This window comes from Megalops cyprinoides, chromosome 21 (genome assembly GCF_013368585.1).
Source record: "Megalops cyprinoides isolate fMegCyp1 chromosome 21, fMegCyp1.pri, whole genome shotgun sequence".
Taxonomy (NCBI): Eukaryota; Metazoa; Chordata; class Actinopteri; order Elopiformes; family Megalopidae; genus Megalops; species Megalops cyprinoides.
This window is the reverse complement of record NC_050603.1, coordinates 26607790-26626336: the sequence shown is the minus strand read 5'-3', so window position 1 is coordinate 26626336 and position 18547 is coordinate 26607790. Positions and strand designations below refer to the sequence as shown.

Below are 18547 nucleotides of genomic sequence, written 5' to 3'. Positions count from 1 at the left end.
TAGCTAAAGCCCCCATTATGAAAGAATTATGCAATAACTTATGCAATCAGGGTGTTGTAGTTTATTTAAAATGTCCCTAATAATTAACTATTTGTTTTTTGGGGCGACAGTGGCTCAGGAGATAGAGCAGTCGACTGGGGATTGGAAGGTCCCTGGTTTGAATCTGGCTCATCCTGGCAGAGTGTCGAAGTGTCCTTGAGCAAGACACTGAACCCCCAACAGCTCCCAGTGGCCAGTTGGTAAGTCTGTATAGCAGCCTCTGCCACTGGTAGGTAGATGTGAGGCATATAATTGTAAAGTGCTTTGAGTACTCAAATGAGTAGAAAAGCACTATATAAATGCAGTCCATTTACCATTTTTTTCTCTGGATTTTTGTTTGCTGGAAGATCACATTACAGATGATTACAGATGAAAAAAGTCTGACATTTACATTGTTGTTATTTCTGTCTTTACATTTCAAAAACCTGCAATTTCATAAGGGTGTGTAGACTTTTTATATCCACTGTAAACCTTGATAGTAAAACATTCCATACACAGTAAAGATTTCAAACTTTTCTACATACATGAATGAAGCTAATTTACATTAACATGTTATTTTTATTATGTGTTACTCCTACTGTCTGAAGGTCATGTATTTGTACCAGTGACTCCACTCAGCTCCTTCCTCTTGACATCTGACCTGTCCCTCAGGTATGCCACCATCTACACCATGTTCCCTGTATTTTCTTTGGTCCTGGACCAGGATGTGAAGCCAGAAACTGCATTACTGTACCCTGAGCTATATAAAGACCTCACCAAGGTACTAACCTAATATATATATGTTTATATTTATTTTTTCATATATTCCCTTTGAATGTTTTTTGTGGTATTTTGTAATTGGCTGTAATTGGCTTGTTTCCCTCTCCTTGTAGGGTCGTTCCTTATCATTTAAGACTTTTCTGATTTGGGTATTAATAAGTGTATACCAAGGTAAGGCAGTTAACTGTGTTTTTATACTCTCCTACTCACTTATCCCTATATTCATGAGTGTTCAGCTCACACCAACCATTGATATATTTATATACTGTATTTCTCCCTTTATGGAGAAGTAACATATAAATAAGTAAATCTAAATAATATTATTTCGCTGGTGTAACATCTTAAGTAAAGCAGTCTTTCCCAGGCAGGGCAAATCTCAGGAGAGGCTAGTCAGTGCTCTGAAGAGTAATGTTGTTTTAGAGTAATATAAACATCCAAACATAAACACTCAAAAGTATAATTTCTATAATTACTTCAACTTTTATGATGATTCTGTGATCGATTCATAAACACATACCTGTGGAAGATAAAGAACAATCTACAAAGCTACATCCATTTTGTCTTCAGACATAACTTGAAAAATGTTTAGTGAGCATGATGAGCTTCTTTCATACATTTGGCATTATTGTTTACCTTACCATCATTGTTACCTTTAACAGTCATCTTAAACAAAACAATCCAATGACATCAAACTGCTATAAGATTAAAAAAATGGCCATTCATATAACAGAAGAAGTGCTACATTAAGGAAACTAAATTCCAGTGTATATTTATGATGCTTTTATTTGATTTGATTTTCATTTCTGTTTAGTGGTGTGTTTCATTAACCACATACTTCATCCTTTGGCAGGTGGTATCTTAATGTATGGAGCGCTGCTGCTGTTTGAGTCAGAGTTTGTGCATGTGGTTGCCATATCCTTCAGTGCACTCATCCTCACAGAGCTCCTGATGGTGGCACTCACCATCCGCACTTGGCACTGGCTCATGGTCCTGGCAGAGTTCTTCAGCCTAGGCTGCTATGTGGCATCCCTTGCTTTCCTCAATGAATACTTTGGTAAGTTACATCCTCAGCATGGAGGATGGGGACATTGAGTAGTGAAACAGTGAGAGTTTGGTTCATTTGAGTGGCCAATGTTGAACCCTTCAGGTGTTCATGTGGGGCTCACGAGTGAGCAAAAATATTCATTATCAATTCATTATCCTCTTGTTAAAAACACAGGGTCCTGTGACAAAAACATTTTAAACTTTGTGCACACATTTGTGCAATGCATTGTGCATTTTATGTCTTGCATTTTTAAAAGTTATGAAATTCATTTTTACAGTCTATGAAAGTACTCACAAAGAGTGACTTCCACCCTGACAGTTAGGCTCCAATATATTATTTGCTAAATAGCCATTCTGTCACCTCCCCCTCATGTTAGTGCCAAATCATTGATGGAACATTTGCTATCTGCTAAATTGGGTGGACAGGGCATATAACACTACACAGCTGTTTTCATGGTTTCCTATAGAGATAACTAGAATGACCCAGAGATCTGACTCATTACAAACATTCAGTTCTGTACCATGTTATATCACTGTAATTCAGGCACAGATTTATATGGCCATGTAATACATGCCCAAACATACCCTATTCTGCTGCTTCTCCAGCTGCATTTCCCTGTCAAATTACATTGGAAATCGTCCACTAACCCCTAATCATACTTTACACTATTGGTTGTTTGTGTCAGGAGAACCTACATCACAGTCCACTCAAAAAATGTCTTCGCTATACCCAGTTATATGTTTGCAGCCTCATTCAATAAATTTACATTTTAAAAAATATTTAAATAATGTAGTTTTGTCTTGAAGGATCCTAGAGCCTATGGCTCAACTTTAAATTCGGGCACACTGTTCCTTGCATTATCACCATTATAAATGCTTTAAAATGGCAATATGAACTAATTTCCATTTATGCCTTTTGGCATTGTTGATGAAGTTTATGAATGAAATAGCTTCCATTATCCACACTTTTAATGCTTGAAAATTTATTCTTACAAATACTTTACCTCTGCAGATCAGAACAGGGATCAATGTGTGTTTTGCTGTATGGCCTCATTCAGAGTTTCATCAAGCTAGCAAGAGTAAATGTAAGAGTAATGAAGAGTCACTCTTATGTGCTAGCAAACTCACTTTTCTAGCTTAGTGAAAAGGTGGCTAGGTTTTTATGAGCTACTAAGCTAAATTTTTATAAGCAAGCTATAAATTCAGTCACTTCTCTGTGTTTATATGGCTAGCTAGCAAACTAAATGGCTGGTCTAGCTGGCTTCAAACTATAGAGCAAAATAAAGTATAAGGTAGTGTACTGGCTTTTCAGAATTACCAATATAAATTTTAGATTTTCACTGAATGGAGGTATAGGCTGGTCATAAACTACCTGGCAAGGCAACAGGATGAAAATGGAATTTTCTTGACTGCTAGTGGTTCTACTTTGTGGAGTGGACAGTGTGGTGAATGAGATGAGACTGGTCTTACAGAGACCAGGTTTATTCCCCAGGGGCCAAAGTTACGCACGCAAGCCCGCGCCCGAACTGAGACTGCCTAGGCTCAGATGAGCACTCACAGAAATACCTAGGTGTGATTAGGCCACACCTTTACAGTTGTTGCTTAGGTTTAGACAGAGGCAGTGGATTACCGGCATTGATGTGTTGATGGCCCTTTGTTCTAGGACAGTTCCCATAGACAATTTGGTGTCATTTGCCTTGGTATGGTATACCCCTTTTCCACCAACGCGAACTACGTGCTAGTTCTGGGCTGGTGCTAGTGCCAGTCCGGAGTTGCTTCAACTTGCAAACCTAAGAACGGGTTTGCTTTTCCACGGGCTAGAGAGCCACATCTTTATGTAACTGTATACGTCCGGATACGTCTCCGCTTTCCCACTAGCGCCAAGCTAGCAGTGGTGGCTGGTGAGCTGGAAACAGGGGAAGGCCAAACACTACCTTTAAATCATTACTTTCAACCTGTTGCCCTTTATCCTCCTTGATTAACAATAGAACAAATAATTCACAGAATAGTTGACACCAGTCGCGTAAATAGAGTAAATGATTATGTTTGCGAAACACTGCAGATTGTCTGTAGTTTCTATGCTTGCGAAAGCTACAATGTCAGATTAATTAACAAGGATGGCATTTATCGATTTAAATGCTCGACACATCACAGCTTTTGTGAGGTCTATGTTCTAAACATTATTGTTCATTGCACTCAACCTAACCTAAAAGTTTATTCTCAGTAATTTAAATCGTTTTAACTAAATTTAACTCCGTTCTGTAATTTAAATTTTGTAACACACGAAAGCTATAATGCGACACATTTAAGAGAAAGCTTTGGGATTACTTGCCACTTATTTATTCAAATTGCCACCCTTGTTAATTAAACAACCTCATGCTGTAGCTTTTGCAATAGCACACAAATTTCATCTGTGGTGTTTCGCAAGCATAGTGTTTCGCTAGCTTGCAGCCGCCACTGCAAGCTAGCGGGAAGAAACAACAACAGTAAAAACAAGAGAACAACGCTTTAAAAAACAAACTTGTCCACTACACTTTATACAATGTTAGCCTTTTGTGAAGCCAAATGTTAAGTGACATTGGTAGCTGAGTCAATGGCAATGTTAGAAAGTAGCATGCTAACGTTAGCTACTGTTACCAAGGTTACGGTAGCTGGCTAGCTAACTGTTGGTCAGCTAATATTACCTAAGCAAGCATAGCTACTAGTTTCTCACATCAATGATAATGAACGTCAAACGTAACATTGATGTGAGAAATTAGTAGCTATGCTTGCTTAGGTAATGTTAGCTGACCAACAGCTAGCTAGCCATCAATGTTATGTTTGTAAATTAGTAGCTAGCTAAACAGCTAAGAAATACATAGCTGGCTGGCAACAAGGCGAAACATTTGAAAAATAAAACTGGTTTTTCTTCTTCATTTTAGGCAGACTAGGAGCTACACTTGCTCTGGTTTTTTTAAAAATGGCGGTCACAAAGTTTTAGTTGGATTTATTGGTCACGATAATCCCATCCCCAGCCCCTGAAGTAGCGGTTCTTTGTTCTAGACCAGCAAAGAGTTGGTGCTGCTCTTAAACCAGTTTTCCTGGCTGAGAGCCAGTTATTTGGCTGCCGAAACGCGAAGAACTGGTTCGAGATTAGGCACTGGCTCCGAACCAGCCCTCAAACTGCCTTGGTGGAAAAGGGGTAATAGTGACATTTTGCCCTGTAGTGACACTTTGCCCTGAGACAGATCTTGTGGATAATTAGATAAATACATTGTAGGTCCTAACACTAGCTAATGATCTGGGTTCAGTTGACTTCACTCCATTAGTACCTCAGTGTACTCAAGAGCAATTTGTATGCAGCATTTAAAAACAGAACATTGACTTTACAAAACGTAGATTGAGAAATAGCATATACTTAACTAGAAGAGTGCATTTTCTGTGCATGGCAAGTTTTACTATCGAGGTTGACAGTGGATATAAAAACACGTCCTTATGAATTTGCAGGTTTTGAAATGCAAAGACAGAAATAAATCAACAATGTAAATGTCAGACTTTTTCCATCTGTAATGTGATCTTCCAACAAACAAAAATGCTGAGAAAAAACAAACAGTTAACTAGAAAAGTGCTGAAGAAAATGCAGAGTGTGATTGTGATCCGGCAGCGAAAACATGCTATCATATGTGAGACGATCGCTAGGATATGGCTAATTGGTTGCTAGGTATATAAGGTGGTTGCTAGGGTGTTGCTGTGTGGTTGCTAGGGCGTTGCTAGATGGTTACTAAGGTATATGAGGTGGTTGCTAGGGTGTTGCTAGGTGGTTGCTAGGGTGTTGCTAAGTGGTTCCTAGGTGGTTGCTAGTGTGTTGCAAGGTGTAGTGTAGTGGTTGCTAGGGTAAACAATATGGTTGCTGGGCCATTGCTAGGGCGTTGCTGGGTGGTTGCCAGGGTGTTGTTAAGTGGTTGCTAGGGCAAACAATATGGTCGCTGGGCATTGCTAGGGCGTCGCTGGGTGGTTGCCAAAGTGTTGCTAGGTGGTTGCTAGGGTGTTGCTAAGTGGTTGCTAGGGTAAACAGTATGGTTGCTAGGGACACACCCACCTTTGGTGAGTGTTGGGTCACATGACCCAAAGCGGCATATCAGGTCCTGTGGCTATTGGTAAAATGGTGACCAAGTGGTGAGACTGTGAAAAATGAACTGAAGTCAATGGGAGGATGGAAGGATGAATAAATGAGTAAAAGATGAGTGCCGGGTCAGTATGGGTTTCAGAGAGTGTTGGGTGGCATGATCTGAGCCAGCATGTGAGGTACTGTGACCGTAGGCTGAAAGGTGACCAAGCGGTAAGACTTTGAAAAATGAATTGAAGTCAATGGCAGGATGGAGGGATGAATAAATGAGTAAAACAAACTAATGAAAAAAATGACATAAAGACGAGTGTGGATCAAGGCGGTCTTGGATGAGTGTTGGGTCATTTGTCCCGAGGCAACATGTGAGGTATTGTGGCTCTGGGGTGAAAAGTGACAGAGTGGGAAGGCCATGAAGTGTGAGGGGGGGTGATTTTGAAAATGAACGGGAGTCTATGGGAAAAAAGGGATGAAAAAAATGGCTAAAACCGGAGAATGAGTGCGGGTACGGCTTAGCTGTATACAAGCACACTGATCGAGGTCAGACCGAACGGGTTACAGTTGGTTTGGAGTCAATATCTTGAAAACTGTGGGAGGAGAAGCGGTACCAAATTTGGTGGAATAAGAAGAAAAAGAAGAAGTATAGCTGCAAGCGGCGATTACGGGGTCCAAGCACATCAGCCGAAAATTGAATGGCTGCCATTGTTTCTGAGTCATCAACTTGTCCTTGAAGACAGATGCAGTATACAAAATTTTAACTTTATTAGGGAATTGGTTTAGGAGATATGGCCATTTCTTTGCTATAGTGCCACCCATTCATGGATTTACACAACACTTGATCACCTTAAGCCGTAGTACCCACATGTTTCACAAGATCTGATATGCTGGGTTCAGACTACACAATTTCAGCCCGATTTTGACACGATTTTGTTGTAGCCGACAAATTTCCAGCGTCAGGCCCAATTGTGAACATTGGGAGCTACGACGAACGGGTCTTGTAATGTGACATAATCGACGAACAGCGATGTGCCGTCTGGGACGCCGCACGACACCCCAACGAAAAGTCTAGCATGTCAGAATTTTTTGGAGAATCTCCCATGACGCGTTCCGAAGTTGACCAATAGGATGACAGAGTGCTCTCTGCAAACATGGAAATTAGGAATAGTAACAGTATATTATTGTTAAATGTTGGTAATATTATTTTAATTGTGGTTACACATAGTGTTACAGTAACTGTCAGTTGCATGGAGTTACAGTAATAACAGTAATCAGTATTATTATCATATTTGTTAAACTTACAACTACATTTACACTAGTTGTAGAAATCGTGTACTAGAGACAACGAGGCACATTCTGTATCTGCGATTTAGGAACTGATAGCAAATTCTCCGGTGTAACGTTAATGCACTCGGCAGCAACAACACACATAGCGCTTCTGTTGCCATGATTGACACTTTCTTGCCCCGCCTCCCCAACGACATGCAAGGACGTGAACGATGGTTAGTTGGGGTTAAACCTGTAGTGTTGCCAGTCTCCCGACCAAGACGAGGCACAATTTCATGGCATTATGAATGCCTAGTCTGACATGGTGACCATTATGAAAGAAAAAAATCATGTAGTCTGAACCCGGCATTATTGTTCCTGTGCCCAAAAAGCCCTCCCCAACCAATTTAAACAACTACCACCCTATAGCCCTCACATCAGATATAATGAAGTGCTTTGAGAGGATTATGAAGGACTGCATCTGCTCCTGTCTGCCATGCACACTGGACCCCCTCAGTTTGCCTACCGCCCCAACCGCTCCACTGATGATGCAGTCACTCATGTAATGTACACCACCTTTTCCCACCTCGACATCGACAGAGGGAACTATGTTAGAATGCTGTTCATTGACTACAGTTCAGCTTTTAACACTATAGTCTCCCCTTTACTGGTCAGTAAGCTGCTGGACCTTGGACTGCATAGCTCTATGTGCAAATAGATCCTAAATTTCATGACTGGTAGACCACAGATGGTTAGGGTGGGCAGCCTCACTTCTACCTCTCTCACCCTCAACACCGTTGCTCGTGAGGGTTGTGTCCTCAGTCCCCTGCTGTATTCTTTGTACACACATGACTATGCGGCAAAGAGCAGCTCCAACACCATCATAAAGCTTGGGGACGATACTGGGGTGGTGGGCCTGATCACCAACAACGAGAAGGCCTACCTGGAGGAGGTGGAGGACCTGACAAAATGGTGCCAGGTCAACTGCCTCTCCCTTAACATCAGCAAAACAAAGGAGCTGACTTCTGTAAGACACGACAGTGGAGCTACACCCCACTATCCATCAACGGTGCCACAGTGGAGAGGGTGAGCAGCTTCCGATACCTTGGCGTACTGATCACCGAGGACCTGACATGGACCACTCACACTACCACCCTGGTGAAAAAGGCATGGCACCGCCTCTATCACCTCAGGCTGTTAAAGAAATTTAGACTGCCAAAACAGATTTTTAAAATCTTCTACTCTGGTGCCATTGAGAGCATTCTGGCAGGATGCATCACTGCCTGGTATGGGAACTGCTCTTCACAGGACCGTAAGGCCCTGCAGAGGGTGGTGTGACTAGCTGAGCACACCACAGGGACTGTTCTACCTTGTATACCAAGCGGTGCAGCACCAGAGCCGGTAGAATTATGAAGGACCCCCATGACCCAAACCAAGGACTCTTTCAGTGGCTGCGGTCAAGCAGGCGCCTCCGCAACCTCAAGGCCAATACTGAGAGGCTCCATAGGAGCTTCTTCCCCCAGCCATCAGAACGCTATATGCAGCCCATATTGGAGTCTAACTTCAGTACTATAAACTATGTATATCTATAATCATCACCCTGTATTCTAACTGGTATCTCAGCCATTTATCCTGCAGTGTGGTATACTTCTGACCTAGCTGTCTACGTAGCTTTTACTCCTATCTAGCTTCTTTCTTCTCTTTATAGTATATCTTCCTTAGTTATGTTCTTTAAATTATATATTTTTTCTATTGTGAGTTTTGCACAGTCTGCCCTGCTGCCAACCATCATTTCACTGCTTAGAGTACATTTTACATTGGCATGTGACAAATAAAACTTAGAACTTTTGTCCTATAGATATCAGTTCTCAAGTAAGTGTGACAGGTAATGTAAATGTTAAATAGGTGACTTTTTTACCATTGTTTAATACATGTATTATAGGCAAGAATATTTGCCATTAGAAGAACCCAAATGCTTTTTGCCATTTCAGGTCAGTGAAAATTGACTAGGTGTCAGGGTCAATGAATGTTGATCTGGGTGTAGCCTTCTGGAATGTAGTTTTTGTGTAGTTTTTGACAGGGGGAGTGGTGGAAAGTTTGCTATGTAATTTTCATACAGATTGCTATATGACAAATCCAAAACAATCCTGCAAAGTTTCATGATGATGAATCATTAAGTCAGTTTAAGTGCTGCTGAAATTTGATTGGTTGATGGGTGCCATGTTGTTTGAGCTATCAACTTTTATAGCTTTATTTATTTATTTTAATTTATTAGGACCTTTGACCAAGACACAGAATGCAAAATTTGAACTTGATAGGGCAAGTGCTTTAGGAGTTATGACCATTTGTTTGCTATAGTGCCACCTATGGATGGATTTACACCAAATTTGGGTGGCTTGAGTCTAATGGCCTGTAGATGAGGGATCTCAAGTTTGGTGATGATTGGACATTGCATTCAGTTACAAGTTACACCTCATTATATCAATTGAGGCCACGCCCATAAGATTCATTGGTTTGCTGTGGCCACATATTTTAATGTAGCAACTTTCTTTATACAATATTTAAAGATATTGGTCTGAAGATGTGCAAATTGGACAAACCATCTAGGAGGAGATAGATTTTCAAGGTTTCACATAAAATTCAAAATGGCAGAAAATCCAGTTGGCGCATCATTGGTTCCAAGAGGCTTTTTTTGTTCATCCCGAGCCAGGGAATCAGGGGAAAAAGAATTTTGATTCTACCCCAAACGGCTCAAGAGTCATAGGCCAAAACTCGTTGTGGCTTCCTATAGTGCCACCATCTGGCCAATCGGGGTAATTTTTCTAACCTGAGTAGTGGGTGACCATAGGAACCTACCTGCCAAGTTTCATGATGATAGGTCATAGTCAAGTCAGTTTAAGGGCTGCTGAAATTTGATTGGCTGATGGCGTCATCTTGTTTGAGCTATCAACTTATAGACTTTATTAGGACCTTTTACCAAGACATAGCATGCAAAATCTGAACTTGATCGGGCAAGACCTTTAGGAGTTATGACCATTTGTTTGCTATAGTGCCACCTATGGACTGATTTGGACCAAATTTTGTAGGCTTGAGTCTAATGGCCTGTAGATGAGGGATCTCAAGTTTGGTGATGAGTAGACATTGTATTCAGGAGTTATAGCTCATTATATAAATAGAGGCCACACCCACAAATTTCACTGGCTTACTGCAGCCACACCTTTTAATGTATCAACTTTCTTTATTCAATATTTAAAGATATTAGTCTGAAGATGCTGTGTACCAAATTTCGTGCAAATCGGTAACACCGTCTAGGAAGAGATAGATTTTCAAGTTTTTACAAAAAATTCAAAATGGCTTTGCATCGCAATCACACTAATAAAATTTCACATCGCAGTCACACTAACTAGGGATAGAGAAATAAATATGTATAGCTCAGTCCATGTGTAAATAGGCTGCTCTACAAAATTCAGTTAAAAGAGAGTAGTATATGGGAACTCATCTTAAGATTAACTGCAGCAATAGCTGAAGGTACAAATGGGCATTGTGCTGGGGTTTTCAGCCTGGGTAACCTGAAACAATTTAATGACGTGGTGTGCACAAGCAGAGGAATATGAAAATGACCAAGCGTGGGTATTTGTTATGTGGACAAGTAGATTGTATACGATCTGTGTGTGTTTAAGTGAGACTAGATGGTACAAAAGTAAGTAAATGTAATGAGTCAGACCTCAGGGTCATTGTGGTTAATTCCAGTCCCATACTTGCAATACCAGTGTTGTCAGCAGTTGTTTCTGTGTTTCTGTAGAAATAATTTCTTCCTTGTTTCCTTAGATATCGCATTCATCACAACTGCAGCATTCTTATGGAAAGTGTCGGTAATAACCCTCATCAGCTGTCTTCCACTTTACATCATCAAATACTTGAAGAGGAAATTCTCCCCCCCAAGTTATTCTAAGCTTATCACATGAGAGTAAGTTCACTAAAAGTTTGCTTACCAAGTGAGGCCTTTATGGAACTACTCAGATCTTATTTTTTAATCAAGAACTTTGAGCCTTCCCTCTCTTTGTATGTTTGCTTTTTCCATCTCTTGACTGAAGACAAAGACATGTTAAAATTACTTGGAATGGCTTCAAATGACAGGATGAACTAAGTAAATTGCCTTCAGATACTTCAATGCACTAACTACAGTTCTGCAACCCGTCATTCTGTTGCAATCAGTTTATATAAATCTCTTTTGTGACGTACTTGGATTTTACTGTTTTAATTATGATTGCTTATGACACTGAATTTCTGTGTCTCATAAAAAGAGTGTGTTGTTTTTCTTTAATATGAATTATTTTGAAGTAATATGTAATATGTGCAGCTTCCACACATCTGGCATATTGCCTTTGCTTATTTAGCACTGATTGGCGTGTTTGCTTTTTATTTGAAAGTGTACGATCTGGGAACAGTAATACAGTGTTAACCATTTCAGCAAGACAATCACAGTGAAGGGCACAGTGTAGTGTAAAGGGCACATTTAAAACAAAAGGTACAGCACTGTCTTAACTTTGAATAAACCCTCAATTGACAAACAACTCTATAGCATAAAGGTGTTCCTTCAGGAAATTGCATATCCCCTGTGGAAAATAACTTTTATATCTGGGGGATATCTTGAGGCAAAGAAAAAGAAATATATCATTCTCCCCGTGTTTTAATTTCCATTGTGTTGGTGTATTTCTCTGAATATTCAATTCAAGGAATAGCAAAGCAGTAAAGCCCAGCTTTATTTGTACTCAGGTAAATAATCTCTTTTTAATGACTGTATAATATTGTTTCTGTATACTGCGTGTGTTCTCAAAGCAAGCTGAGGTGTCTGTATGATACAAAATAATGTTTTTTGTATTCTATGCTGAAATGAACTTTTGTTAGGGTGGCCAATTTCCTATATGAAGGATAACTTGTTTCTCTATAAAATGCTGAAAATGTATTATTCTGTTGTAATTATGATTCCCATGTCTTTCCCATTACCATGCACTTTTCTCACATTTTAAATATTCTTGATTAAAAGAGCAATAAATTCCTTGTTAACCAATAAAGTGTCTTGTATGTGTAATTACATGCTCTTTCATTAGCAGGATTGGTGGTCTGGATTTACCAGTAATTTCAGGTGTATGGGGCCAAGCTGTTGAACTGCAATTGATATTTATAAAGAAAGATTCTAGTCCTATTGTATTAACTTTCTCATAGTGTTGCTTCTTATATTTTGAGCTGTCTGCATGCTGACTCCTGCCTGTTGGTACTATTGGTAACTATTGGTAAATAATGATCTTTAGTATATCAGATAGAAAAGATAGAAAAGCACTTATTTATTGCAATGAGCAAGTCTAAGACATGGAATTTGTTCATGTATATGAGATGCTCAGTGTAACTGACTATTTGTTGAGTTTAAAAGGAGTATTAAGGACACATTATCCATTACGTTTCCAGATGCTTTTCCAGAACTGCCTTGCATGTTCCATCATGGAAGCACACTTAAGATGTAAAAACAATTTATATATGCTCATATAAAATATAAAGACGATGCAAAAGTGAGCAGAAGCAACAACTTACAAATAAGTATTTATAGAAATGATGCGGTGTCCCAGTGTCCTTTTTTGCTGATGTAGAAATACAGGACACCACTAAAGCATAATAATCAATCTGCTACCACTACCATCTCAATGGTTGTGACAACAGTTTGTGGCTCACAAACTGAATACTAATTTGGACATGGTGAGTGTAAGCATATTTTAATGGTACATAAAATATCTACACACCCTTATGAAATTACAGGTTTTTGAAATGTCAAGACAAAAATAACAACAATGTAAATGTCAGACTTTTTCCATTTGTAATCATCTTCCAATCATCTTCTTGTAATGTGATCTTCCAACAAACAAAAATCCAGAGAAAAAACAAATAGTTAATTATTAGGGACATTTTAAATAAACTACAACACCCTGATTGCATAAGTTATTGCATAATTCTTTCATAATGGGGGCTTTAGCTATGTTCAAAGTTAACCAGTCACATTCAAAATCATGCCTGTAGGTAAACAGCATACACTTGCCACTAATGAAAGTGATTCTGATTAAACCCAGATTAAAGTCAGCTGTTGCTGTAGGATGTTTGCTTGAACGTTTGGAGTTGCATCCTACTGGGAGAGCCATGGTGCGCAAAGTGTTGCCAAAGAAACTGCGAGAGCTAATTGTTGAAAAGTACCAATCAGGAGAGGGATATCAAAGAATATCGAAGGCACTGGATGTACCATGGAGCACTGTCAAAACCATCATCAATAAGTGTAGAAAATGTGGCACCACAGAGACATTGCAAAGATCAGGACGACCCTCCAAAGCTGATGAGAGGACAAGGCGAAAACTTATCAGGGAGGCTACCAAGAGGCCAACAGCAACACTGAAGGAGCTACAGCAATTTCTGGCACGTACCGGTCACTCCTTGCATGTGACCACCATCTCTCGTATTCTGCACGTATCTGGGCTATGGGGTAGGGTGGCAAGAACTTTTCTGCCTAAATTGTAAAAGATATGTTGGCGCAAAGACAATAAAGCTCATCATCCAAGGAACACCATACCGACTTTGAAGCATGGTGGTGGTAGCATCATGCTTTGGGGCTGCTTCTCCTCAGCTGGGTCAGGAGCTCTTGTCAAGATGGGATAATGAATAGCTTCAAATATCAAGATATTTTGGCACAAAACCATTTGACAATGACCCAAGCACACATCCAAGTTGACCAAGGCATGGCTTCAAAAAAGGAAAATCAAAGTCTTGGAATGGTCCAGTCAGAGCCCAGACCTCAATCCCATCGAAAACCTGTGGAATGACCTAAAGAGAGCTGTACACAGGAGATCCCCTCACAATTTGAAGGAACTTTTTTTGCAAAGAAAAGTGGGGTAAAATTCCAAAGTCTAAATGTGCAAAGTTAATAGAGACTTATTCACAAAGACTTGCTGGTCTGGTATTTCATAAGGGTGTGTAGACTTTTTTTATATCCACTGGACATCATGAAAACCCATTTCTTATGTTTATGCTTGTAATGGAATAAAGTAGGCAGAAAAGTGCATAACTTGGGAATATTTAACAGAGGTACAAAGTGTCAGCAGGACATAACAGTAAGTCAACTGAATGACTTAAGTTAACTTCACTAACATGCTGTCAAATTGTGCCTATATACACTATATGGACAAAAGTATTCGGACGCCTGACCATTACACCAACAGGGACTATAATGACATTGTACTTTATTATGGAGTTGGTCCCCCTTTTGCAGCTATAACAGCTTCCACTCTTCTTGGAAGGCTTTCCACAAGATTTTGGAGTTTTTCCGTGGGAATTTGTGCCCATTCATTCTGTAGAGCATTTATGAGGTCAGGCTGATGTTGGATGAGAAGGCCTGGCTCGCAATCTCCGTTCCAGTTCATCCCAAAGGTGCTCGATGGGGTTGAGTTCAGGGCTCTGTGCGGGCCAGTCAAGTTCTTCCACACCGAACTCATCAAACCATGTCTTTATAGTCCTTGCTTTGTGCACTGGGGCACAGTCACGTTGGAATAGAAAAGGGCCTTCCCCAAACTGTTGCCACAAAGTTGAAGCATAGCATTGTCCAAAATGTCTTGGTATGCTGAAGCATTAAGATTGCCCTTCACTGGAGATAAGGGGCCTAGCCCAAACCCTGAAAAACAGGTGTGGCCAAATACTTTTGTCCATATAGTGTATGTTTGGTATTCACCCTCTGCAGTTGAACCCCCTTACTTGAAAATGCAATTACCTCTAAACAGGAATTCAAATTTAATTATAGCACTCCCATACTCTTTACCTTCACTCCCTACAGTATGTGGTTCATTTGACAGCAGTATGTAAGATTTCACAAGCCAGCCACACAATAATACATTACATCACATTATTGTCATTTAGCAGACGTTCTTACCCAGAGTGACTAACATAGGTTACAATGTTATCCATTTATGTACATGGATGTTTACTGAGGCAATTGTGGGTTGAGTACCTTGCGCTTAAGGTACAGTAGCAGTGCCTCAGTGGTGAATTGAACCAGCCATCTTATTGGTTACAAGACCTTCTCATAGGAAGGTAATATAAAGATGAAGCCTGCTTGAATATACAGGCTAGGTAGTAATAACCAAAACACTCAATCTAAGAAAATGACAATAGTCAATAAGAATGCAACTGTAAGTAACATGCATCTCATCCAGTGGCGGCTGGTGAGCTGGAAACAGGGGAAGCTGAAACATTACCTTTAAATCTATCATTACTTTCAACCTGTTGACCTTTATCCTCCTTGATTAACAATAGAACAAATAATTCACAGAATAGTTGACACCAGTCGCGTAAATAGAGTAAATGATTATGTTTGCGAAACACTGCAGATTGTCTGTAGTTTCTGTGCTTGTGAAAGCTACAATGTCAGATTAATTAACAAGGATGGCATTTATCGATTTAAATTACGTTAAATGCTCATGACACATCACAGCTTTTGTGAGGTCTGTGTTCTAAACGTTATTGTTCATTGCACTCAACCTAACCTAAAAGTTTATTCTCAGTAATTTAAATCGATCTAACTAAATTTAGCTCCGTTTTGTAATTTGAATTTTGTAACACAAGAAAGCTATAATGTGAAACATTTAAGAGAAAGCTTTGGGATTAGTTGCCACTTAATTGTTCAAATTGCCATCCTTGTTAATTAAAAAACCTCATGCTGTAGCTTTCGCAATAGCGCACAAACTACAGACAATCTGCGCTGTTTCGCGAGCATAATCATTTACTCTATTTACGCATTGGTGTCAATTATTGTGTGAATTATTTGTTTTTTTGTTAATCAAGGAGGATAAAGGGGAACAGGTTGAAAGTAATTATAGATTTAAAGGTAAAGTTTCAGCCTCCCCTGTTTCCAGCTCACCAGCCGCCACTGGTGTCATCATATCAGCCAGCCCTTCCATTCAGCGTGATATCAACGCTCAGCTTGGCTCAACGACGCTAACTCCATCCAGGTCTGCAAGGAACATGGAGGTAGTGTTTGATGACTAGCTAAACTTTACCGACCACGTTGCGATGACTGCCTGATCATGCAGATTTGTGCTATACACCATTAGGAAAATCAGGCCCTACCTATCTGAGTATGCTTCACAGCTCCTTGTCCAGGCTCTTGTCATCTCAAGACTGGATGACTGCAATGCTCTCTTGGCTGGTCTACCTGCATTCTACTACCATACTTTACCACCAAACGGCGTCTGGTGGTCCCGTCACATCGTGGCACGAAATCGCTATCCAGAAATTTCTCTTATGTCCTCAGTGATGGAATGAATTTCCACACTACATCCAATCTGCTGAGTCCCTCTATTTTCAAGAAACATCTGATGACACAGCTCTACCCCACTCATCTGAACACCTGAAACATTACCACCTAAAGCAATTTCTTAAACTTTGTTTTCATTAAAAAATTCAAATCTGTGGTTTCATGCACTTGTATCTCTACTAGCTAGAATGTATCGTTTCTGGTCAACTACTTAAACTTGGTCATGCAGTGCCTCTAATATTGTTGACTCATATGGCTATTTGCTCGTGATGTACTCTGCCTCACTTGTAAGTTGCTTTGGATAGAAGCTTTTGCCAAATTAATAAATGTAAATATAAATGTAATGTTAGTTGGCTAGTAAAGAGAATGTAGTGCTAGCCGGTGTGAGCTGCTACATCAAGCAATATCTGTGCCAGTAGCTAAGATACCAATGTATTCAGTAGCTTCAGTATTTCTGCTGTATTTACTCTGTTTACATTCAGAGTAAGTCACTGTTACATGTAAAATATGCTGCCTTGAAAAAGTTTATGCAATTTTAGATTCACCTTCAGACCAAAATGGTAATATGGTCACTTTTTTAGCCCTAGCAGTCAGATTCTCCTAGTGCTTAATCATTGGTAGGAAGGGAATATTAATCCAAAATCAATCAATCAATCACTCAATCCATCAATGTCTTTTTCTCCCTCTCTGGATCCCAGCATCACACTTGCACTGGAACAGGAGGCTCCTATCAGGGTGTGGTCTTGAGGATTGATAAAGCACACCTGTCTCCTCTTTACTGCAGTGTGTACCTGGCTTTACTATGTTTGCTTTTCTTATTGGTTTATACAAATCTGTACAGGCAGATCTGTTTTTTACAGCACAATATTATATTGGAAACCCTGTTGTACACCAGACTGTTGTGAATCTTATTTTCCCTAGGATGCAGTCTTATAAAGGGTTATGTTCATTACAGTGTATTTGACATCAGATATTTCCACATAAATAGCTGAGTAAATACGATATTAAATAAATATTAATAAGTTATTCATATAAAAATGAATAAAATGTGTATATTTATATATAGGTAGCTAGACCACAGCAAAAATATTCAGTATTGTGACACAGTATTGTGCTCTGTGTAACGGTTTGGGAATGATGGGACTGGGAGATCAGCACTATGCAAATCATGGTCTTCAGACCAGTGCTTGAATAGGTGATTGAAACCTTTAACCTTTAAATTGTCACTGTGACGGTCATGGAGAGACCGCACATGTCCGCTGCCTTCCTTGGGCACGAGTTGCCTTTTTGTGAACTCCGCTACACTCGTAAACACACACCCGCTGACAGACGCCGACAAGAGCCATCAAGCTCAAGTAAACGTGATGCCGCTATTGACGTACTTAATGTTGTTGCCCACGAAATGGACGTTTTACAATGAAAACGCTAGACAATCTTGTGATTATGCTCTAAAACATCTTTATTGTGCTTAAGTAGGCGCGCAAACTTGAGTGCATAAAAAAAAAGAACAACGTAGCATAGTCATACCGTGTTGAATGCTGCTCCTCGGTGTTGGCAAATGTCTCTCGGATGGCAAAGGGATGCGGTGGGGAAACAGGGTAGCGTTTATTTCGTTCCGGCCACGATTGGCCCAGTTTACCCTGCTTGTGGCCATGGGGGGTGACAGAGACGGCCCTGATCAAGCTGCCTCCATTTTAATCCTTACATGTGTCATTTGGTTGAATTGTATTTTTACTAAAATCTGCTGTTTAAATGTTGTAGGGTGTTATGATGCTGCGTCAGGGTTTGTCATGTTGTTGTTTGTGTTGATTGATTGTTTTATGTTCCCCCCTTTATGTGAATGGTGCTGGTCACCTGGGATATGTCTGTCTGTCTAGTCTCATGGTGGGGAGGCTAGTGTTGGATGTTGGACTGTGAGTACCGCTGCTGTAGTATTGTTCTCTGCTTTTCAAAAGAGACCTAGCAGATTTTGTACTTTGTTTTGTAGTTTGTTTGCA

General features: G+C 40.0%; 1 protein-coding gene across 4 annotated transcripts in view; it reads left to right on the top strand.

Moving 5' to 3' along the window:
• Nucleotides 1-11400, top strand: part of atp9b (ATPase phospholipid transporting 9B) — a 105525-nt gene extending 94125 nt beyond the window's left edge. For 3 of the 4 annotated variants that reach the window (XM_036516354.1, XM_036516353.1, XM_036516355.1), the window contains 4 exons: nt 691-799; nt 912-969; nt 1649-1852; nt 11036-11400. In XM_036516354.1, the coding sequence (XP_036372247.1) occupies nt 691-799; nt 912-969; nt 1649-1852; nt 11036-11172 (508 nt within the window). In that variant the 3' untranslated portion in view covers nt 11173-11400. Of the gene's footprint in view, nt 1-110; nt 140-690; nt 800-911; nt 970-1648; nt 1853-11035 lie in introns of those variants that run through there. The other variant, XM_036516356.1, reaches the window with a different exon arrangement.
• The last annotated feature ends 7147 nt before the right edge of the window (nt 11401-18547 follow it).